Source organism: Pongo pygmaeus, chromosome 6 (genome assembly GCF_028885625.2).
Source record: "Pongo pygmaeus isolate AG05252 chromosome 6, NHGRI_mPonPyg2-v2.0_pri, whole genome shotgun sequence".
In the NCBI taxonomy this organism is placed as follows: Eukaryota; Metazoa; Chordata; class Mammalia; order Primates; family Hominidae; genus Pongo; species Pongo pygmaeus.
In genome coordinates, this window is record NC_072379.2 from 147,538,052 (window position 1) to 147,562,965 (window position 24,914).

Consider the following 24,914-nt stretch of genomic DNA (forward strand, 5'->3'; position numbering starts at 1 on the left):
AGTAGCTGAGACTACAGGCGTGTGCCACCATGCCTAGCTAATTTTTTTTTTCTTTTTTTTGAGATGGAGTCTCGCTCTGTTGTGCAGGCTGGAGTGCAGTGGTGCAATCTTGGCTCACTGCAACCTCCACCTCCCAGGTTCATGCCATTCTCCTGCCTCAGCCTCCTGAGTAGCTGGGACTATAGGCACCTGCTACCATGCCTGGCTAATTTTTTGTATTTTCAGTAGAGATGGGGTTTCCCCATGTTAGCCAGGATGGTCTCGATCTCCTGACCTCATGATCTGCCCGCCTCGGCCTCCCAAAGTGCTGGGATTACAGGCGTGAGCCATCGCACCCGGCCTATAGCTGTCTTTTAAATCAATTTCTAGTACTTAAGCATCTGCCCTGAAACTTGTTTTATAATTTTTTCATATTCTGTAAATGGAATCAAAAGTTATAATATTTTAAAGCACAATTTGCACGATTCCTGGTTTCGTGAGTGTTTCTGTAAAGGTAATGGGCCATTCTCTCCGTGCTGCTTTGGCCCATCAGGGGTCTGTATGTGTCACCAAGGGAAGGTCGGATTTCTGTGCTTCTGCAACGTGGCCTCAGTTCTTAGCTTGACACGTTGCTTAGCTGACGCCGCCGTCATGTGTAATTATCCTTTGTCAGATAAAATGTCTCCACACTCAGCTTCTGAAGAAAAGCAAACACAGTCAGAAGCCTTTAGATTCCGTTGGCTTCCCCAGACAGCCCACCAACCACAGAAAAAGCAGTTGGGCTAAATTGGTTGGTTGCCTGAAGACCCTACGATGATGTTGTCATTTGATAGAGCTGGTAAAGACTGATGCCTTCTCATCAGAGACAATTCAGCTGAGTGTTTAATGAATGGTTTCTGGAGCCAACTTCTGGGTTCAAATACTAGCTCCACCATTTCCTGGTATGTGACCTCAAACAAGTTTTTATCCTTCCAAAATTGGATGAATGTGTCAAGGCTCACATGAGGATTAAATAAGTTAGCATGAAAAGGAGTGAGAACAGGGCCTGACTTGCAGGAAGTGCTATTATTATTTCCTCAACAGCTTGTTCCCGAAATTTGAATTTCACGTAAATCAACACGAAATGTTTTGGACTCCACAGTGGAAGAAAAGCACTTCTGGGCCAGTTCTACCACAACTAGCCACTTGATTTTCTGCCATTTTTGCAACTGCCTTTGAAAGTTGCTCCATGGTCATAGAATTCAGAGTTGGACTGGGTCCTAGAAAGCTTTGTGTTTGAGGAAACTCTAGTCCAAATGATGACTCATTTCACATGATCTTAGAATTTAGAGCTTTACCAGTCATTGCATCTAAACAATCTATGTGGCCTTTGTTGTTTAATGTTGGAGTTCAGAACTTGTCACTGTCATTCAAGAGTCCTCTTACTCGGGAGGCTGAGGCAGGAGAATGACATGAACCCGGGAGCTGCAGCTTGCAGTGAGCTAAGACTGCACCACTGCACTCCAGCCTGGGCGACACAGCGAGACTCCGTCTCAAAAAAAAAAAGAGTCCCTCTTGCCCCAGCGGCCAAGGGAAGGACATCACCCGCACCCCTGCCCAGCACACAGATGTGAGAGGTGCTCACTCCTTGGTCATCTTGCTGTCACAGCAAAGCCTTTCAGGAATGTAGTGGAGAGAAGGGTGAAACACCTTTAGACATGGAATGAAACTGTCATATTGTATATTCTTTTTTGGAAAACGAAAGTATACTTTTACTCACCCAGTTCCAACATATGACTACCCTTACAAAGTACGTTTGTTTGTTATTTTGGGGGGTTTTTCTTAACTGGAAAATGAAAGAAGGGAAAATGTACAGTTGTGAGCTCTCAGACTGCTTCTCATACGGGAGACAAAGACAGTGGAAGGGAAGAGCATCTGTGTGTTAAGGTGTGACTGCAGCCATGTCTGAATATGTTTGAGGACCGATAATATATCTGCCTTCTCCTTGGGTGAGGAGCATAGTAGTGCATATGTGTGTGGGCGCTAAAGCCTTAGCCAGGATGTTTACTAAGTACATTACTGGGAGAAGAATCTCCCATCATCAGTTCCTCCAGCAATATGTCCTGCCTGGCCTGTGCTGGGGGGAGGAGGGGAGGAGAGCTAATCTCTGAGTGGTGCAATGGAAAAATGGTCTACAAATAGAGGAACAGGGATGATCACACACAAGAAGGACACGTGCAAGGGAAATATGCAGAAATATGTGGGCTTTTATAAGACTCTAAATCAGACTGGAATGGCACCAGGCTTTGGTGGTTAACATGGAGTGACATTTGGGGATCCAGAAGAGAAGTATGTTGAATATAGTCTGTGCTTATTTGATGAAAGACTGCTCTTGAGAATGTTATAGCTAGTCTATTTTAAATTAACACTCCAAATTTGGACCTACTCACTATGTTTCCCAAAGTATAGGTTCCTTGATACTCCAACACCACTAAAATTGTTCAGCTCTCCCAGCAAGGTGGGTGAGGGGAACATGGATGTTAGCAGTAGAATAGGTGAGCTTTATCATCCATGTCTCAGTCATGTTTCTTGGTCTCCGTTTTTCTCTGCGCATTTCCAAGAGGATGTTGGTTCCTAGGGGAAAGGATAGTTGCAATAAAATGTATCTATCAAAATAGCAATTGTGTTGATTACCAGAATAAAATGGCTTTGCCTCAAGGGGGTAAGCACTCACATGCATTAGGATAACCAGGCTTACAGCATAAATAAATCCAGGAAAATAGGAGTGCTCACACTAAACAAACAAAAGATTTTGCCCTTGAAATGTATAAGGATTCCTGACCTGAGGGTTTTCTACAAATTGTTTTCTAACAATAACCAAAGTCCAGTGGACTAGGAGTCATTAGTATATTTTCTATATTCAATATGTCCATCTCCTTTGTTAGGAAGAATAAGAATCCTGCCTCACTGTAAGGATTTAGTTGAGACTAGGCATCTGACTTTCAAAATTCTACCTGCATAGAAGGTTTTGTTATCAGAAGAAGCTACACAATGTTTACATACCTCTTAATCAACTGATTTTAATTATGCCAGCCAATGAACATCCATTTAGCCCTTGCTACTGCATTATTAGTCACTGGAACTGCAAACATGATTAAGATTGGTCTCTGACTTTAAGAGGATGACTGTCATGTAAGAAGTCACAAGAATTAAGATTATTCCCATTGAGAAAAGGGACACACACTTAATCTGAGGTCGCTGAGGATACTTTCAGGGAAGTGGTAAGATCTGATGGACAAAGAAAAAGATAGTAAACCAGATGTCCAGACAGAGTGCCATATGGAAGACAAAAGGTGTGTCAACCGGAGGCATCAGGAACTCCTGTGAGACGGGAGACTTCCCTGGACCCCTTCACTGGACTTGCAACAGGGGTGCAGCTCACTCAAACCTTTTGCGGGAGGGGGAGCACACAGGCAAGTGGGTGCCACCGCTGGGGTGAACGCTTTTGGTCTCCGGCCCCACAGCAGCGTCTAGGGGTATGTTACAATTAATGCTGTTTTAGCAGTTACTGTCTGGGGATGGCTAAGTGTTAACCAGCTCATTGGAGACAGGGTGACAGCCTTTTACCCCCTGCCCTCTTGGTACCTAGGTCTTGTCTGGCATCCAGGAAGAATCAGGTCACACAGTTTTATTGAGTGATGGAGGTGGCTCTCAGTGGGATGGGGAGCTGGAAAGGGATGAAATGGGAAGATAATTCTCTTCAGTCATCCTCAGCCAAACTGCTTTCCAACTGTCCAGTTACCTCTTCAACATTCAGATGCTGCTTCTCCTCTTGATGTTCAGCCGCTTGTTCTCTTCCCTCCTCTGCCATGCTGCTCTGCTCCTCTGCCAGTGGAGCTTGGGGTTTTTATGGTTACAGGATTGGGGGGCATGGCAGGCCAGGGTGGTTTTGGAAAAAGCAGCATTTGGGTGGGAAAACAGGGCTGTGAAGTTCTCATTTAGGGCTGTGGGATCAGGTTTGTGTGTGGAACCCTTCCAGGGACTCCACCGTCTTCTACCCAGTATTTCCCTGCCTCCTGTCCATATCACCTATACCTAGAATGTTGAGTTGGAAAAGTGACCCCAGGAAGGAAGGGGCAGGAGAGAAATCCAGCTCAAGGGAGTCCTTCTTCCCTATGTCAAAGAGTTCAGATTTATACCCAAACCAATCCTGGAGTATTTTTAAATGCTCCTCTCTAGCTCTTGTCATTCTCCTTGCGTCATCTCAGGTAACTCCTTCCACTATCTCCATATGTTCTGCTATTGTTTTTATCGGTAACCTCAAGGGAACCAGATTACCATTGTAATTTTTTTTTTTTTTTTTGATTTTTGAGACGGAGTCTCGCTCTGTCGCCAGGCTGGAGTGCAGTGGTGCAACCTCGGCTCACTACAACCTCAGCCTCCCAGGTCCAAGCAATTCTCCTGCTTCAGCCTCCTGAGTAGCTGGGACTACAGGCACGTGCCAACATGCACAGCTAATTTTTTTTTTTCTTTTTTTTTTTTTTGTTGAGACAGTCTCGCTCTGTCACCAGGCTGGAATGCAGTGGCACGATCTCAGCTCACTGCAACCTCTGCTTCCCAGGTTCAAGCGATTCTCTTGCCTCAGCCTCCCAAGTAGCTGGGACTACAGGTGCACACCATCATGCCCAGCTAATTTTTGTATTTTTAGTAGAGACGGGGTTTCACCATGTTGGCCAGGATGGTCTCGATCTCTTGACCTCATGATCCACTTGCCTCGGCCTCCCAAAGTGCCGCGATTACAGGCGTGAGCCACTGTGCCTGGCCTACCATTGTAATTTTTTATCACTATACTTAATATATTTTGAAGGTACATATTATTTAAAGAAGGTCATGACGGGGCAGGGGATAGGGGAAAACAAAGAAAAAGGAGGTCAGGAAATTTCTGCGTTTATCAAAAGGAGACAGGAAATATGACTCACTCACAAAGTATCCAAATATCTAGTAAATATCTCCACCTGGCTGCCTTATTAGCACCTCCAACTCAATATGTCCAATACGAAACTAATTAATTCCTCATCACCTAAAAGGGCTCCTCCTCCCATACTCCCAACCCAAGCCAAACTGTCTGCAAGCTGGGACCTCCTCAACCCTGCAACTCCTTGTCCCTTTCTAGCCTTCAAAAGGCAGGGTAGAGAAGATTGTTGACTTTGGAATGAACCATACCTGGGTTCTAATTTTAGCTAGACTGTTCATAAGCTTGGTGACTTTCTAGAAGGATGTGGACTAAATAGTGTCCAGAGAAGAGTAATTATAATGTCAAAAGGTCTGGAAAAGATGGGCAATAACGGTGCAAGTTTTCATTCCTGAAAAATAGCTTTTGGTCTTTGAAGGGTGGCTTATGCCAGGGAATGGTATACATTCATAACCAAATCTTCCTGTGCTTATGGTTTATGGGTGGCATGACTTATCAGGCAATTTACTGTAAATGGACAAGTTCATAATTGAAACCACATCCATGCTTCAGTATACAATCTAAAGACTATATAAACCAAACTCTTCAAGGATGCGTGGAATAAACAGACCATGTTGGACCAGGAAGTTCTCATTAGCTAAAGAACTTTATTCTGTATTTGATTTTGTCTATTTTATTGTTCACTGTGTATCCTCAGCACTTGGAATGAAGTCTGACATATAGTAGGCATTCTATAAAGATTTAGTGAATGAGTGAATGAATAAATTTGAAGAGAAGATTCAGGTTTAAAAAAGAAAGCCAAGGTTTTTATTATAAGTTTTTATATAAACCAGTTTTATTCCCATAGGATAATTTTAGGATTAATCTTATATCTGATGATAAGCCTAATAAATGAAATATCTTTGCATTCTTGGGCTGACATTTGGGATTGAGAATATTAATCCACGCTACCTACCCCAGAAAATCCTGAAGGGAAATGGGAAAGTGAGCTGATGGGAAAGTAGCTGACTACACTATACTACGCGTTGGCTCTCCCCATTTCCCTGCCTAGCTAACTGGATTTAGGATTGGACCAATTGGCCAGGCATGGTGGCTCACACCTGTAATCCCAGCATTTTGAAAGGCCAAGGCGGGAGGATCGTTTGAGCCCAGGAATTCAAGACCAGCTTGGGCAACATAGGGAGATCCCATCTCTACAGAAAATAAAAAAATTTGCCAGGTATGATAGTGCATGGCTGTGGTCCCAGCTACTCAGGAGTCTGAGGCAGGAGGAACACTTGAGCCTGGGAGGTCCAGGCTGCAGTGAGCCATGATTGTGCCACTGCACTCTAGCCTGGTCAACACAGCAAGATCAAATCTTTAAAAAAAAAAAAAAAAAAAAAAGATTGAGCCAGTTAAAACAAGCAAAAACCGTCAGTGGTCTCTTTTGCATCCCCCAGTTAAAGACGGGGAATATGAAATCCTTGAATACTCAAGAGTTAAGTTCACTTTCATTGGTAGCTTTCTTAGTGTCTGTGCTTTTACTCAGTCAACTGATAGTTGAGAAAATTTGGAATATATATATATATATATCTAAAAAGTATAATTTTCCTGGTCCTAAACAAGAATATCAAGTCTGGCCAGGTGCAGTGGCTCATGCCTGTAATTGCAGCATTTTGGGAGTCCAAGGTGAGTGGATAACTTGAGGTCAGGAGTTTGAGACCAGGCTGGCTAACATGGTGAATCCCCACCTCTACTAAAAATACAAAAATTAGCCAGGCATGGTGGCAGGTGCCTGTAATCCCAGCTACTTGGGAGGCTGAGGCAGGAGAATCACCTGAGCCTGAAAGGCAGCGGTTGTAGTGAGCCAAGATCACACCACTGCACTCCAGCCTGGACAACAGAGTGAGACCCTTTCCCCGCCACCCGCACCCCCCCGACCAGCCCCACACACACACACGAAAAGAATATCAAGTCTAAAAGAGAAAGGATTAAATCACATGTGTTGAAAGAATCTGGAATCTCCCTTTTTTGTTGCCATATTTCCAAGAGAAGAGGAGGAAAAAGGGCCCTACCTGCTTTTCATCATTATCCCAGATAATCTTGGAAGTCCATAGCCTAGGAATAAATTAGTGTTAGAAAACGGAGTATGAAGCAATGTTCTCCCTGAATCATAACATAAACCTATTTGCCTGGTGTGTACACATTTCATTGTACCAAATAAGTACTTCTAAATTCTTTTTACATTTAACTGGTGCCATCCAGTAGCCAGAGCTTGCTTTAGACTAAGGTGACCTGCTTCTGTTGGAAGATTTACCTTAACTTCTCCAACAGAAGACCAACAAATGTGAATTGTTTCTGAAGTTGGATTAGGTCCTATGGATGACAGAAGATAGTCTGCTGACCTACAGATGGACTTCAGGATCTATTTACCTTTACTGGGCTTAAAATTTGTTTTATCTTAGAGAAATACCTAAATTTAACACAACTGATTCTTATCGTTTGTAATAGGGAAAGAAATAGAAAATTCACTAGGCAGTTAGTAGTCTTCTCAACTGTTTTGAATTATTACCCCCTTACAAATTCCTGAAGTGTGCCAGTGTCTTATTACAGCCATGAAAAATACGAGTTTAAAGGAATGATTCCTTTTTAAACTTTTTAATACTGTAGCTATAAAAAGCTCATCTACAAATACATTGAATGCTACCAGTTGTGCATGGGGTTAAAAGTGGATGGGAAGCAGATTTCAACCAAATGTAAGAAACATATTCAAATGCATAAACTCATCTGTCTGTGGAACTAGAGCAGGCCAGCTCAGGTAGCTCTAGGATTCTGTAATATTGCTCCAAGTGAGAAGTCGTGTTTACCTAGGCCTTGTGCAAAGAGAAACAGCAGGAACAGGGATGGAGGCTGTTGTGATTCTTGTGGGAGACAATAGCAAGACGGGTCCATCTGAAATGGAGATTTCATTTGGGAAAACAGGAAGTGTTGAAGAGTTGCATGAAGAAATAGGTATCAAATTATTTGGGATCAATAGTATACTTGACTCTGACACTTGACTCTTTCTTTCTTTCTATACAGCCAGTGCAGATTTTCCATATAATCCAGGACAAGGCCAAGCTATAAGAAATGGAGTCAACAGAAACTCGGCTATCATTGGAGGTAGGTGATGTCTAGAGGAGGCTTATATGGGGCTACTCAACTATGGAAAGTAATAGTTGTCAATAACATAGTAGTCTAGGAAAAAATGTTTTCTGGGTTTTTACATTATTCATTTTACTGTTTAAAGATTATGACATATGATGTGAAGAAATATAGTAAATATAGCCGGGCACAGTGGCTCACCTCTGTTATCCTAGCACTTTGGGAGGCCAAGGTGGGCAGATCACCTGAGATCAGGAATTCGAGACCAGCCTAGCCAACATGGCAAAACCCCATATCTACTAAAAATACAAAAATTAGCTGGGCATGGTGGCTCATGCCTGTAGTCCCAGCTACTCGGGATACTGAGGCAGGAGAATTTCTTGAACCTGGGAGGCAGAGGTTGCAGTGAGCTGAGATCGCACTAGTGCACTCCAGCCTAAGCAACAGAGTGCGACTCCATCTCAAAAAAAAAAAAAAAAGAAAAGAAAGAAAGAAAGATAGTAAATGTAACCTGGCTACTTTTTAATGCTGGCTTGTAAAAAACAAATAGCAGTGGCGAGCTGGACAGACTTAGAATAATTAAGTAGGTAGTAGTGACCATAGCCAGGACATTTCTTTATCCCCCTCTGATCTTTTTCAATCTTATCCTTTCACATCCCAAATAGTCCAGGATAGTGTACTATAAAAAATGAAAAGGAATGCTGGGTGCAGTGGCTCACACCTGTAATCCCAGCACTTCGGGAGGCAGGTGGATCATTTGAGGTCAGGAGTTCAAGACCAGCCTGGCCAACATGGTGAAACCCCATCTCTAAAAATACAAAAGTTAGCCAGGCGTGGTGGCGCATGCCTGTAATCCCAGCTACTCGGGAGGCTGAGACAGGAGAATTGCTTGAGCCTGGGAGGCAGAGGTTGCAGTGAGCTGAGATCACATCACTGTACTCCAGTCTGGGTGACAGAGTGAGACCCTGTCTCAAAAAAAAGGAAAATGCCAGTCTGATTTCAGTTATCATAATAAAAATTATCAGAAAATCACTGGAGGTCATTATTTTAAGTGAAATAAGCTAGGCACAAAAAGACAAATATTGCATGTTCTCACTGATACACAGGAGTTAAAAGATTTAAACACATGGAGATAGAAAGAAAAACATAACAGAGACTGGGAAAGTTGAGCAGGAGGAGGAAGGAGAATGAAGAGAAGTGGGTTACAGGGTGCAAACATACAGTAAGATAAAAGGAACAAATTCAGGGTTTGCTAGCAGGGTAGGATGACTATATCTAACAAAAATGTATTGTACTTGGTTGATGAACCCCTAAATACTATGACTTTACCACTATTCCTTATATACGTGTAACAAATTTTCTCATGTACCCCATAAATTTGCACAATTAAAATAATAAAAACTAAAAATGTATCAGAAGGTTAATAAGCTATAGCATCTAAAATATTCCAGTGTTTTCTTCTCACCACGGACAGCTACATAATTTGACTCTCCTAGGATAGCCACTGAGCCTCATGCGTAGATCAATATTGACATCCCTGTTACCATTAAGATCCCAATCCTGTTTTTTGCTTTTTTTTAAATGAACTTAATTGAAGTATAATACGTGTCTATAAGTGTAACAAGTCCATAACTTTTATTTCATTTTATGTTTTTTGAGACAGAGTCTCGCTTTCTGTTGCCCAGGCAGGAGTGCAGTGGCGTGATCTCAGTTCACTGCAATCTCTGCCTCCCGGGTTCAAGCGATTCTCCTGCCTCAGTCTCCTGAGCAGCTGGGACTACAGGCGTGCGCCACCATGCCTGGCTAATTTTTGTATTTTTAGTAGAGACGGGATTGCACCATGTTGGCCAGGCTGGTCTCCAACTCCTGACTTCAAGTGATCCACTCGCCTCAGCCTCCCAAAGTGCTGGGATTACAAGCGTGAGCCACTGCGCCCAGCCCCAATCTTTTATAGTTTGTGGTTGGTTTGTCCTATCTAAAAAGTCTGCCTACCCAAAGGCTTTGAAGATTTTCAGCTTTTTCTAGAAGTTGTATCACTTTATCATTTACCATTAGGTCTTTAATCACTTCGAGTTAATGTTTATAAATGGTGTGAGAGAAGAGTCAAAGTCAGTATTTTCCAAATGAATATCTAGTTATTCCAAGACCATTTGTTGAAAAAAGAAAAAAAAAAACTATACTTTTCCTCAATTGAATTTTCTTGGCACTTTAGTTAAAGCAACTGACCATATGTGTGTGTGTGTCTATTTTCTGGGCTTTTTGTTTTGTTGGTCTATACATCTTTCCTTAGCCAATATCATGCTTGCTTTATTATTGTATCTTTTTTTGTTGAGACGGGAGTCTCGCTCTGTTGCCAGGCTGGAGTACAGTGGCGCGATCTCGGCTCATTGCAACCTCCAACTCCCTGGTTCAAGCGATTCTTCTGCCTCAGCCTCCCGAGTAGCTGGGATTACAGGCATACACCACCATGAACAGCTAATTTTTGTATTTTTAGTAGAGACACGGTTTCACCATGTTGGCCAGGATGGTCTCGATCTCCTGACCTTGTGATCCACCCACCTCAGCCTGCAAAACTGGTAGGATTACAGGTGTGAGCCATTGCTCCCAGCCTGTTGTATCTTTATACTAAGTCTTGAAATAAACAATGTAAGTTCTGTAATCCTGGCCAGGCGCAGTGGGGCACACCTGTAATTCCAGCACTTTGAGAGACCGAGACGGGTTCATTAGAACATCTTAACGATATTTAGTATTTCTATCTTTACATGGTATATCTATACGTTTATTTGTCTCTTCAGATTCTCTCAGCAACGTATTGTGGTTTTCAATGCGAAGTCTTGAACAGCTTTTAAATTTGTGCAATTATTACTATTTTATTAATTTCATTTTCTAAGTGTTTCTCTCTGGCATATAAAAGTGTAATTGATGTTTTATATCAGCCTTACCTTCTGTGACCTTGCTAAATTTGCTGTTAGTTCTAATAACTTTTTTTGTATATACCTCAGAATTGCCTACCTAGACAAGCATTTTATCGCGAATAATGAGATTTTTTTACTTGTTTCTTTCCAGTCTATATCCTTTTATTGTTTCATTGCACCGGGTAGGATTTTCAGTACAAAAGTGAATAAATATTGAGATTTGATAATTTTGCATTGTTCCCTATTTTAGGGGAATGTGTTTGATCTTTCACTATTAAATAGGATATTGGCTGTAGGTTTCCAACAGATGTCCTTTATCAGATTGAGAAAATTTCTTCTACTCATAGTTTACTATGATGAATGGGTATTGGAAGTTTTCCAAATGCTTTTTCTGCATCTATTTAGATGATAATATTGTTTTACTCCTTATTTGCTTAATGTGGTAAATCATATTGCTTTATTTTTTAATGTTAAACCAAACTTGCATTCCTAGGATTAACATTATCATAATATATGATCTTTTTTACATATTGCTGGGTTTGATTTGCTAAAATTCTATTTAAAAGAATATCGTGGCCAGGTGTAGTGGCTTACGCCTGTAATCCCAGCACTTTGGGAGGCCAAGGCAGGTGGATTACCTGAGGTCAGGAGTTCAGGACCAGCCTGGCCAACACGGTGAAACTCCATCTCTACTAAAAATATAAAAATTAGCTGGGCATAGTGGCGGGCACCTATAATCCCAGCTACTCAGAAGGCTGAGACAGGAGAATTGCTTGTACCTGGGAGGCTGAGATTACAGTAAGCCCAGATCGTGCCATTGCACTCCAGCCTGGGCAACAAGAGCAAAACTCCATCTCAAAAAAAAAAAAAAAAAAAAAAAAAAGAATATTGCTCCATAGTTTTCTTGAGTAGTGTTTTCTCCTCCTGTATTTTAAGACAGATGTGTAGGACTGGTCTAATATCATTAGGTAATGTTTGTTAGTCGTATTGTTCGGGTCTTTTAAATTTTTGCTGATTTTCTGTTCAATTGTTCTATCAGTTACTGACAGAACAATGTTAAAATCTCCAACTATAATTGCAAACTGGTCTAATTCTCCTACCAGTTCTGCCAGTTTTTGCTTCATTTATTTTGTACTTGTTAGGTTCATACACATTCGGAACATTGTCTTCTTGATGAATTCACCCTTTTGTCATTATGAAATGTTTTTCATTTCTACTAACAACCTTGTCCTTTGTCTCATATTAATGTAGCTATTCCAGCTTATGATTATTGTTTGCATATCTTTTCCCACCCTTTTACTTCGACCTGTATTTAAAGTTCATGTCCTGCAGACATCATATAGTAGGCATCTTTTTTATCCACTCTGTCTCTACTTTTTAATTGGAGTGTTTAGTTCAGTTATATTTACTTCTGTTTTATCTACTCTGTATTATTTCATCCAGTATTTTGTTTTTCATACAGAGTCCCCCTCTGTCACACAAGCTGGAGTGTAGCGGCACAATCTTGGCTCACTGCAGCCTCCGCCTCCCAGGTTCAAGCGATTCTCATGCCTCAGCCTCTTGGGTAGCTGGGATTACAGGAGCGTGCCACCATGCCTGGCTGATTTTTGTACTTTTAGTATAAAAGACCGGGTTTCACCATGTTGGCCAGGCTGGTCTTAAAACTCCTGACCTCAAGTAATCCGCCCGCCTCAGCCTCCCAACGTGCTGGGATTACAGGCGTGAGCCACTGCTCATTTCAGACATTGTGTGTTTCATCTCTACAAGTTCCACTTTGTTTCATTTTTTCCCTCTCATTTTGATCATGTTTCCCTTTAAACCCCTGTGCAGGTTTCTAATAGCTATTGTACTATCCTTATCTGCTCATTCCATGCTCTGTCCTTTCTGGCTCTCCTTCTAATTGACTGATGTTTCTTCTGGTCAAGTGACATTTTCCTACATTTTTTTTTCTCTGAATTATTTTTCTCTGCAGCTTAACGTTATTTAGAAGTGTTTTAAAGCTTTTTCAGGACAGATCTAGAGTAGTCTTTATTCTAGGCCTATTTTAGCAAACATCTTCAGCATGACCATTCTATCAACTGTATTAAATGCTCTGATTGTTCAATGAGGTCTCTTCAGTGTGGTTGGTTGGAATATAAACATCTCCCAGCCCTCCTGAGCTCTGGTTTTTCCCTGGCCTGCGGACTTTCATTCTGTACATGCACATGTTAGTATTATTCAGCCACAAATTCAGAGAGACTTCTGTGCAGATTATTAGGGTTCTTTCTATACATAGCTCTCTCGCGCGTGCACTCTATCTCCCCTCTCCATTCAGGGAAACCACTGTGCTTTCTTGTGCTGCCCCTCCCTACACTGCTGTCCAAAAATCGCTGCCAGCCAGAAAACTAGGAAAAACGTAGGATTCCTCCTTTTTGTTTCTGTGTTCTCAGACATCATGGACATCATGGTTCCGTTCTGCCTGTTTTCTAATGTCTGAAGACTTGTCATTTCATAGATTGTGTCCAGTATTTTAGTTACTTTTGGCTGGAAGAGAAGTTACTCCTGTTTTTCCTGTTACTGCTTCATGGACAAAAACAGAAATCTTACTTCATTTTTATTATCTTTGGTGTTTTGGAGTTTGTGTTTTATATGGGAGAGGATTGTGTCTGAGGGAGCTGTAGTGAAGTGGGGACAGTGTTGGAGGGACTCCCAAGCCCTGTCTGACCTCTCGTGCTTCTCCTTTCTCTGCCAGGCGTCATTGCTGTGGTGATTTTCACCATCCTCTGCACCCTGGTCTTCCTGATCCGGTACATGTTCCGCCACAAGGGCACCTACCATACCAACGAAGCGAAGGGGGCAGAGTCGGCAGAGAGCGCGGACGCCGCCATCATGAACAACGACCCCAACTTCACAGAGACCATTGATGAAAGTAAAAAGGAATGGCTCATTTGAGGGGTGGCTACTTGGCTATGGGATAGGGAGGAGAGAAAGGGACAAAAGCACCCTGCTTCATACTCTTGAGCACATCCTTAAAATATCAGCACAAGTTGGGGGAGGCAGGCAATGGAATATTCTTGAGACTGATCACAAAAAAAAAAAACTTTTTAATATTTCTTTATAGCTGAGTTTTCCCTTCTGTATCAAAACAAAATAATACAAAAAATGCTTTTAGAGTTTAAGCAATGGTTGAAATTTGTAGGTAATATCTTGTCTTATTTTGTGTGTGTTTAGAGGTGTTCTAAAGACCCGTGGTAACAGGGCAAGTTTTCTACATTTTTAAGAGCCCTTAGAATGTGGGTATTTTTTTTCTTGAGAAAAGCTAACGCACCTACATATGGCCCCCACCATTCTCTTCCTTTTGCTTCTAGTCAGTCAGCCTTAATGGGCTGTTACAGTAACTAGTTCGTGTTCATATACTATTTCCTTTGATGTCCTATAAGTTGGAAAAGAAAGGGACAAAGAGAACCTATTATTTGCCAGTTTTCAAGCAGAGCTCAATCTATGCCAGCTCTCTGGCATCTGGGGTTCCTGACTGATTACCAGCAGTTGAAGGAAGAGAGTGCATGGCACCTGGTGTGTAACGACACAATCAGCATAACTGGAGAGAGGCATTAAAGAACCAGGGAAGGTAGTTTATATTGGGGTTGTCGGTTTGATTTTTCATTGAATTCTACAAGCTAATATTGTTCCACGTATGTAGTCTTAGACCAATTCAATATCTATAACTATCAGCTGCAATACCATGGTGACCAGCTGTTACAAAAGATTTTTTCCTGTTTCATCTGAAACATATTGGATTTATATATGTATAAGCGCCTCAATGGGGAATTAGAGCCAGATGTTATGATTTGTTTGCTCTTTTTCTTTTATAGTTGTAGCAAAAATATGAATAATTTCTAGTGAATGCATAAATTAGGTTGCGCTTCTTATTTTGCTTTAAATCTCTGGTAGTTTTTCCACCCCTGTGACAGAATCCTAATAGACAGTGTCCTGTAAATGGACACAACATAATAAAGTCAAGTTATTATTGCTGTTACTCTGGATGATATGGAAAACACTGCCATATTTTAAATCAACTACTCCACGTGTTTTTCCATCCAATCACACTGCTGTGATTCAGGGATCTTCTAAGACAGACACACTTGAACCTCAGGTTCATCACAAACCTGGCACCTGTTGCTTCCCAGAGGACGGACAAGTGTAGTTAATCACACATCTGAAACCTTGACCCAGTTATTTAACAAATAACTCATTGATTCTATTTAAAAATAATACACTTCATGTAAACAAATGGGGACAATGCATCCAAAAAATCTTTTTAAACAGATTACACAAAAATTATTATTTCTAGAAAGACTACCATTTATGACCATATATTTCAAGCCTCTTATACTTAATAAGCACTTTCTAAAAAATCTTGAGATCCCACCATTCTGAGGAATTAAATGTGATCACTTTTTCCTTCTTTGCCTGGGAGAGGTTAAGAGGAGGTTTCAAAGGTATAGATGCTATTGTTCTGACGGCCTGGCTCAATAAAATGGAGATTCTAGTTTGTTAGAATTATGCATTCTTTTTCAAGATGCTCAGTATGCCTAACTTATTGGAGCACGTCAGTTTCTTGGGTAATGGAAAACGTTACCTAGAGTTGCCGGTGGCACATTACACCAGCACACAGCATATTCCAAAGGAGACAGTGGACCAGTTAATTCCCATGCAAGTCAGTCAAAGGTAGCAGAACAAAAGGGAATCCTGATGCCCTTTTACCATTGCTGGTTGAGCTCAGGCACTGTCATGGACACCCTTAATTTTAAAAGGTTTTAATAATTCTTCTATAAAATACATTTAAAATGGAAAAATATTTAATATCACTAAATATCAGAACAAACATTTACAAATGACATATTGAAAGCAAAGGCTGTTTTATTTAGCCAAGATGATTACCATTAGGAGTTATTATTTTATGTATTGTTGAAAGCAAAATTTTAAACATGATGTTTTAGAAGTGTTTCTGATTTTTAAACCTGGTTTACAGGTATTATTTCTGCACTTACCAAATAATGCCAGATGGAAATTTATTATTTCTTGCAGTTCCTGTGATAGCTCTGTTCTTTATGCATTGTCTCAACACTTTCCCTTTTTTCCCCAAAATGAGTAGGGAATTAAAGCCACCCAAAACAGCTTCTGCTACTAAAATGTTCTCGTCCTTTCTCCTCCCTCTCCTTTTCTTGCCACAAAAGGTGAAAAATGAGATCCAATCCTCTCACCAAAATTTCAAACCTAGGACACTGGAATCACTGCAGGGATCAGTGGTTCTCCCATATCGCCATCAATTAAGACATATAGGACACTGTCTCCCTTCAAGAGGGTTACAATGTGGCCATCAGACAGGAAACCAAAAGGTGGATAAAGTATTAAGTAACTAAGTGCCAAATAAAGGCTGGAAATCTTGACCTCTCCTTGGGATTATGGGTTTAACAAAAATCCCTACATCTGTTTATGAAGGCCATATCCAGTACATTTTAAATGGTAAATAATCTATTTATGTGAAGAAAAAGAATTAATTAAGTCTTTCTTCCAACTCTCTCCCTGGATAGCCTAGCACAGTGCAGCCTCGATAACCATGACATTCCCACCCAAGCTCTCAGTGCCTAATCCTGCTTTGTCATTCACATCTCACAAAATCTTGACATCTTATATTCCAGTACATTATCAAGCAAGCACAAGTATGCTGGTAGTAGCCTCTTTAAATAATATGTACAGACAACAACAACAAAAAAAAATAGGCTGTTTTAAAGTTTCAGGGAAAGTTGGTGGCTGATTTAAAGTTGTGCAGGCAACATCTTCTGTGTATGAAGCAAATATCGATGTTTTGAAAAGCTAGGAGATGACTTTGAATGAATGCAAGGTTAGTGAGATCCTAAGATCTCAAAATAGCATATTCCCTAGAGTTCAAGAAAGCTGGTCCAGGAGGTTGAAAAAGCTATTTTGTTGTTAAATTATTTTCTGGCCCTTCTTAATATTTAAAAATGTATTTCCCCTTGTGGCTTTCAACCAACTGCTCAAAAAAAGAGACTTGTTACATGGAAGTTTTCATTAAAGAAAGAGCTGACAACAAGAATTTAGAGAGCGTTTCCTAGAAAATGTCCTACTGCCCTGCATTTGACAAACAAGCATCCTTTACTAACAAGAGCAGGAATTCAGAGGCACAAGAAAAAGCACTGGCATGAGCCAAAGAGTCTATCTTAATGTTACTTTTGAACATCTGCTGAGCAGCCACCATATGCAGGCTGAGAGCTGGCCACAGGCAGAAGCCATTGGAAGCACTTCAGGAACAAGCACACAGCTATGGGACTTGAACATGCAAGTGTTCAGGTTGTGTCAAGAAGCTTTTCTTTCCTTCTATGATGGAATCTGTTCTTTTCTATCCTACTTTCTTCTCTCCCTCTCCTCGCCACGCTACATCCTGCTCTTACGCAGTGAACGTTTTAATGGCCCGTTTATGTCTCATGCCTCCAAACAACACTGAATTTGAAAGCCCCCATTTTTTTTTCTTTTCACCACCCTGTTGAGCAATTTTCCCAAAAAAAGGGCAGCAATTATTAAATCGAATTCAAGTAAGCCAGCCAAAGATAGGTCCTAAATTGCTAGTCCCAGTAGAACCACCTGATCCTAAACCAGCGCGAAACAAACAGTAACAATGTCCCCAGCTGACTTCAGCTAAGAACCAGTGGCTCCTACCCCCCCTTTTTGTTGTTTTTTGTTTTGTTTTGTTTTGAGACGGAGTCTCGCTCTGTCGCCCAGGATGGAGTGCACTGGCGCAATCTCGGGCTCACTGCAACCTCTTCCTCCTCCCACGTTCAGGCGATTCTCCTGCCTCAGCCTCCCAAGTAGCTGGGATTACAGGCACCCGCCATCACACCTGGCTAATTTTTTTTTGTATTTTTAGTAGAGGCCGGGTTTCGTCATGTTGGCCAGGGTGGTCTCAAACTCCTGACCTCAAGTGATCTGCCCACCTCAGCCTCGCAAAGTGCTGGGATTACAGGTGTAAGCCACCGTGCCAAGCCAGCCCCATTTTTTAAATGATGTTTTGGTAAGAGTGGACCATGGGAATTAGCTGACAGCATCCCCTTTCTCTCTCCCTGCCTTGGTGGGACCCTCCCTGTGTGACCTTGGTCAAGTCCTCGAACTTCTGTCCTGTATTTAAGATGGAGCTGTTTTACCTACTTCATAAGACAGATGTGAGGTGCCGTTGATTCTTGACTGCAAAATACCTTGAAACCCTTACATAAAGGCTGAAGTCAATGGAGCCTAGTGGAAGACTTACTTTGTGGCTTGTGGTTGAAAGTCACATCAAAAGACAAATGTGGCCACGTTCAGGAATTGGAGATTTACTGGCATGGCTCTACAACTGCTCAATTATTAATCATGCAGACTAACCTGTCAACACTGGGAGATGCAACATAGCAAAAGGACAGAGAAATTAGAATTTTTTGTGCAGAAAGCCCTAAATTCCCACCTGAATGTAACTTATAGCTCCCTTACCTACTCTTACACATGCCCTCCAACGTGCTAGACTGGCTTATACATAGGCCAACGCAAAATACAAACGTGACATGTTCGCGTAGCCTAGTGGCTCTCTGCCTATTATCCACGTACCCTGCATGGTAATGTTGGAAACTTTAAAGTACATTTCTTTCACAGCAGTGTTTTTTTTCATAAGTGGCATATAAATCTCATTCAATGAAATGGGGAAATCACGTTAAGAAGTTGGTTTGTTATCTCCCATTAAGCAAAGACTGGCAGGCGATAATTAAAATAAATATGGGCACACATGTATTAATATACAGCACGCATTTACAAGTTTATTTTCCAGATAAAATTGTGCTATAAGAACAGTTCTACCAAGACAGTCTGCACCATTTCCAAGTCTCAGTTAATTTACAGCAACTGCTGCTTTCAAAGATGGCTGTGAAAATATGGAAGTTCCTCTCAAGTAGGCCAAGAAACAGTTCTAGATTTTACTGATTCTAAGTTTTATTTTGTCAGGTTTTTTAAATTTTTTCAGTGAGCATGGTGACTGCAGAGGTTAGCGCTGTGAAAAGCTGGGCTAAATATTCTTTCTGTAAAGTCAAATAGGATTCCATCCCTGTGAAATAACACAAAATTTCACTCTCTAAAAGCAACAGCATGTAAACTAGAATGAAAGAAGGAAATTATGTATGTATGCCTAATATTCTTTGTGAATGTCTTTCATTTAACTAAAATCATATTAGAAACCAGATTGATAAATAAAAAATTCAAAATAGTTTTAATTATCCTAAAAGCGATTCTTCGTGTTTTGTTTTGTACCACTTGTCTCTCTTAAGAGCAATTTTCAACCTTCAGCAAAAGTAAGTTCCAAGCACTGAAATATAAGCCTACTGAGAATATCGTCTTTCCACAAGTTGTGGAGATATAGTCACTCCTAAAAGGTCTGATTTGGGTATGTCCATGGTTAACCTTCTACCACAAATACCTCCCCGTTAAAAGAGGAGTTTTTCTTAAAGTGACTTAGTGGACATTGACTTTGGTTAATTTACACACATCTTGATAAAATGTGGTTCGAGTTCAGTTATCTCCAGAATATATTCTGACCTTATTTGGAATGAGGGAGTAACACTGGATAGTGGGCACATGGATCCAGGCCAGGGAACTAGACAGCAAGGACTCGGCATGCATCAGAGGTGCGATGCTTCCTAAATGCACTCCGTGTGCTTTTAGATCTAAGTTATTACTCTCACTTGCTAGTTGTTCTGCAGTGAGCAGCTCTATGCAAACCATCCTGCAAAGCCAAGGAAGCTGAGGGGCCAAAGAAAGAGGCTGAGAATTCCAATTTCTCAGAAAGAAACATTTCATATGGAAATACAAACAGAGGCCATGTCTCAGGCAGCCACTAAACAGATGATGAATGCCTGCACTGTTACCCCCTCCATGCCCCCCACACCCTGGACCCAGGGCTTATCCACCATAGGGAAAGGGTCTACAGACTTCAGAAGGGATGTGTAGGACAATTGCTTAAGGGTAGGGTTTACAGTAAGTATGATAACATCAGAGTTCTTTTGACCTAAGGGTGGGATTTATGGTTAAGTACATGCTTTTACATAAGGAACTACAGAGAAAATAAAACCTTAGAGGCATTCCTGGAGGAACTGGAGTTAATCAGAACTCAACATAGATTCATATCCAAGATGAAGTTGCTTTAGCCTCCACACTGGTCTTCAATGACCATGACTATTGGGAAGCCATTTCCTTTTAATCAATTCTCAGTGAGGCATCTAAATGTATACCAAATAAATGTGAATTCCAGTTAAAAGCCCAAGTCCTCTGTTCTTCAGCAATTCCCAAGGCCAATCAATAGCAATTGCACTGCAGTATGTTCAGAAAGCATCAAGCATCAAAAAGATTGGTCATGAATGCTTCGCGAGTGTGATCCAACAGGTACAGAGAGAATGTCATTAAGTCCCTTGAGAAAAAAAATCTGCACCATAACAGTTCTTAACAAATTTTAAAAAGATGAGTCAGCAAGTTGAGGGTTTAACATCTCCAACAAAAGGTTTGGCTACAATATGCTGACTTCCTTTCTCTGTCCCAGCAACAATAAACTCTGTATACATACATATGTTCCAAGAGGATAGCAACTTTATTTTGTACAAATAAAGGCCCTTCATATCCATGGGTTCCGCATGCACAGACTCAACTGACCTCAGATCAAAAATAGTCAAAAAAGTTGAAATTAACAATGCAAAAAAATACAAATTAAAAGAGTACAAGTGATTCTCAATTTATGATGGAATTGGTTACATGCTGATAAACACATTATAAACTGAAAATATTGTAAGCAGAAGTGTGTTTTCCACTTAAGATATTTTTTATTTACCCTGGGTTTATCCGGGTCATAGCCCCATCCTAAGTCAAGAAATATACTGAATGTGTATCACTTTTACATCATCATAAAATCAAGAAACCATAAGCCAAACCATCATAAATCAGGGACCTGCTGTGTAACAACTATATACATAGCATTTACATTGTATCAGGTATTATAAGTAATCTAGAGATTATTTAAATTATATGGGAGGATGTATCTAGGTTATATGCAAATATGTACCATTTCATATAAGGGACTTGAGCATCCATGGATTTTGGTATCTGCAGGGAGTCCTGGAACCAATTCCCCATGGATACTGAGGGACAACTGTATTTGTTTAATTAATGGGTGTGGGGGAGCAGAGAAGGGTAGGAGAGGAGGTTATAGGAAACTCACGGTCTTCGCAACTGGCAGACCAAGAGATTGCCTCTGGTGCCTACGCCACCAGGGCCCTGGGTTTCAAGCAGGAAGTTATATTGAAGAAAATATGTCTAGTTTTACACTTTGCCAGTTACGACATGGCATAACAGACAACAAAGTATAGAAAAGAGGAAATAACTGTGCTATTTTTCAAGAAGGGGTTCACGTCCTCCCAAATTAACTTAGGTACAAAAGCTAACTCTTTAAAGAAAGTATTATGTGAGTAACCATTAGCATGTGTTTACCTTTTTTTGGTCACTTTGAAAACCATGAGCTGAATAATCCCTGCCCCTGAAGATTTTGCTCTACCAGCAACCCCCTCTTGTTCAAACACACCCAACATGCTACAAAGGACCACAGCTCAAAGCAGTTTTGCCACAAAAAAATGCAAGTTTTCTTTTCTCATCATGTTTTCATGATCTTTCCATTCATCTTACTTCATCTTCTGGATAGATAGTAAGTAAATAAGTCTCTGGGGACAAGAACTAAACTCTATGCCAAGTCTTCACCAAAAGAAAACAACAAATAGCTTATCTTTTTCAGTTCTCTGACCTAACATGAGAAAGTCATTTCTTTTAAAAATATAAATGTAAAATTATAAGATTTAAATTAAAACCTGACAGGTGAAACTCAGAGATGAACTTATTTTGTGTTCACAAATTGAAATTTGGAAGATAAAATTCTTAAGTCTAGGAAGGCTAAAATGGGATACAGGGGCAACCTTTTAAGTCATGAAAGATGTAGAGAGGGAAAGTGCAAGCTTGCTCCCTAAGACCTCAGGGCTAGGAGCAACCTTTGAAGCCAGAAAGAAGGCACATTTAGGACAAATAAAGGAAAGAAACACTCCAAATAGCACCTAGTATGATTTGTTGCAGGTTAAGAAAAATTAAATACAGACTTTTTATATATAAATATATATATAAGAATGCATATATCTTCCCAAAATGACTAAGATTATTTCAATAATTACCCTAACATATGGATTTCAAAGGGGAATCAAGACTATGGAATTCATTTCATAAATATTTATGGAGTATCTCCTACATGCTTGGCACCATTCGAGACTCTAGGAATTGACTAGAAAACAAGACAGGCACATCCCTTCCAGTTAAAATTCCAGTTAACAGGAACAGAAAACTAAATACCACATAGTTTCACTTATAAGTAGGAGCTAAATGACGAGAACATATGGACACACAGAGGGGAACAACACACACTGAGTACCTTTAGAGGGTGGAGGGTGGGAGAAGGGAGAGGATCAGGAAAAATAACTAATGGGTACTAGGCTTAATACCTGGGTGATGAAATAATCTGTACAACAAACCTCCATGACACAGGTTTATCTATGTAATAAACCTGCATGTGTACCCCTGAACTTATATTTTAAGTCAAAAGGATTTGCTGGCAAGATGACCGAATAGGAACAGCTCCAGTCTGCAGCTCCCAGTGAGATCAAAGCAGAAGATGGGTGATTTTTGCATTTCCAACTGCAATTCCAACTGAGGTACCCGGTTCATCTCATTGGGACTGGTTGGACAGTGAGTGCAGCCCACAGAGGGTGAGCCAGAGCAGGGTGTGGCATCGCCTCACCCGGGAAGCACAAGGGGTGGGGGATCTCCATCCCCCAGCCAAGGGAAGCTATACTGGGAGACTATACTGGGAGGAATGGTGCACTCTGGCCCAGATACTGTGCTTTTTCCACGATCTTCACAACTGGCAGACCAGGAGATTCCCTCTGGTTCCTAAGCCACCAGGGCCCTGGGTTTCAAGCACAAAACTGGACAGCCATTTGGGCAGACACCAAGCTAGTTGCAGTTTTTTGTTTGTTTTGTTTTTCATACCCCAGTGGCACCTGGAACACCAGTGAGACAGAACCATTAACTCCCCCGGAAATGGGGCTAAAGACAAGGAGCCAAGCAGTCTGGCTCAGCAGGTCGCACCCCCATGGAACCCAGCAAACTAAGGTCCACTGGCTTGAAATTCTCGCTGCTAACACAGCAGTCTGAGGTCGACCTGGGACGCTCAAGCTTGGTGGTGGGAGGGGCGTCCACCATTGCTGAAGCTTGAGTAGGCAGTTTTACCCTCACAGTGTAAAAAAAGTCACCGGAAAGTTTGAACTGGGTGGAGCCCACTGTGGCTCAGCAAGTCTGTTGCAGCCAGACTGCCTCTCTAATTCCTTCTCTCTGGGCAGGGCATCTCTGAAAAAAAGGCAGCAGCCCCAGTCATGGACTTATAGATAAAACCCCCATCTCCCTGGAACAGAGCACCCCGGGGGAAAGGGCAGCTGTGGGCACAGCTTCAGCAGACTTAAATGTCCCTGACTGACAGCTCTAAAGAGAGCAATGGATCTCCCAGCACAGTGTTCAAGCTCTGCTAAAGGACAGGCTGCCTCCTCAAGTGGGTCCCTGACACTTATGTATCCTGACTGGGAGACACCTCCCAGTAGGGGCCGACAGACACCTCATACAGGAGTGCTCTGGCTGGCATCTGAAGGGTGCCCCTCTGGGACAAAGCTTCCAGAAGAAGGAACAGGCAGCAATCTTTGCTGTTCTGCAGCCTCCACTGGTGATACCCAGGCAAACAGGGTCTGGAGTGGACCTCCAGCAAACTGCAGCAGACCTGCAGCAGAGGGGCCTGACTGCTAGAAGGAAAACTAACAAAGAGAAGGAATAGTATCAACATCAACAAAAAGGATGTCTACTCAAGAGACCCCATCCGAAGGTCACCAACATCAAAGACGAAAGGTAGATAAATCCTCGAAGATGGGGAGAAACCAGCATAAAAAGTCTGAAAATTCAAAAAACAAGAACACCTCTTCTCCAAAGGATCACAGCTCCTTGCTGCAAAGGAAAAAAAGTGGACGGAGAATGAATTTGACAAATGGACAGAAGTAGGCTTCAGAAGGTGGGCAACAACAAATTCCTCCAAGCTAAAGGAGCATGTTCTAACCCAATGCAAGGAAGCTAAGAACCTTGAACAAAGGTTAGACGAATTGCTAACTAGAATAACCAGTTTAGAGAAGAACATAAATGACCTGATGGAGCTGAAAAACACAACACAAGAGCTTCGTGAAGCATACACAAGTATCAACAGCCGAATCGATCAAGCAAAAGAAAGGATATCAGAGATTGAAGATCAACTCAATAAAATTAAGCGAAAAGACAAGATGAGAGAAAAAAGAGTGAAAAGAAATGAACAAAGCCTCCAAGAAATACAGGACTATGTGAAAAGACCAAACCTACGTTTGATTGGCGTACCTGAAAGAGACAGAGAGAATGGAACCAAGTTGGAAAACACTCTTCAGGATATTATCCAGGAGAACTTCCCTAACCTAGCAAGACAGGCCAACATTCAAATTCAGGAAATACAGAGACCACCACAAAGATACTCCTGGAGAAGAGCAACCCCAAGACACATATCATCAGTTTCACCAAAGTTGAAATGAAGGAAAAAATGTTAACGGCAGCCACAGAAAAAGGTCAGGTTACCAGGGAAGACCATCAGACTAACAGCAGATCTCTCAGCAGAAACCCCACAGGCCAGAAGAGAGTGGGGACCAATATTCAACATTCTTAAAGAAAAGAATTTTCAACCCAGAATTTTATATCCAGCCAAGCTAAGCTTCATAAGCAAAGGAAAA

At 41.3% G+C, this 24,914-nt stretch overlaps 1 protein-coding gene across 2 annotated transcripts in view; it reads left to right on the forward strand.

Moving 5' to 3' along the window:
* CNTNAP2 (contactin associated protein 2) overlaps positions 1–19,270 on the forward strand; it is a 2,269,257-nt gene extending 2,249,987 nt beyond the window's left edge. Inside the window, exons 23-24 of one of the 2 annotated variants that reach the window (XM_054495308.2) lie at positions 7,991–8,071; positions 13,700–19,270. In XM_054495308.2, the coding sequence (XP_054351283.2) occupies positions 7,991–8,071; positions 13,700–13,899 (281 nt within the window). In that variant the 3' untranslated portion in view covers positions 13,900–19,270. The remainder of the gene's footprint in view (positions 1–7,990; positions 8,072–13,699) is intronic. The other variant, XM_063667934.1, reaches the window with a different exon arrangement.
* Positions 19,271–24,914: the final 5,644 nt, after the last annotated feature.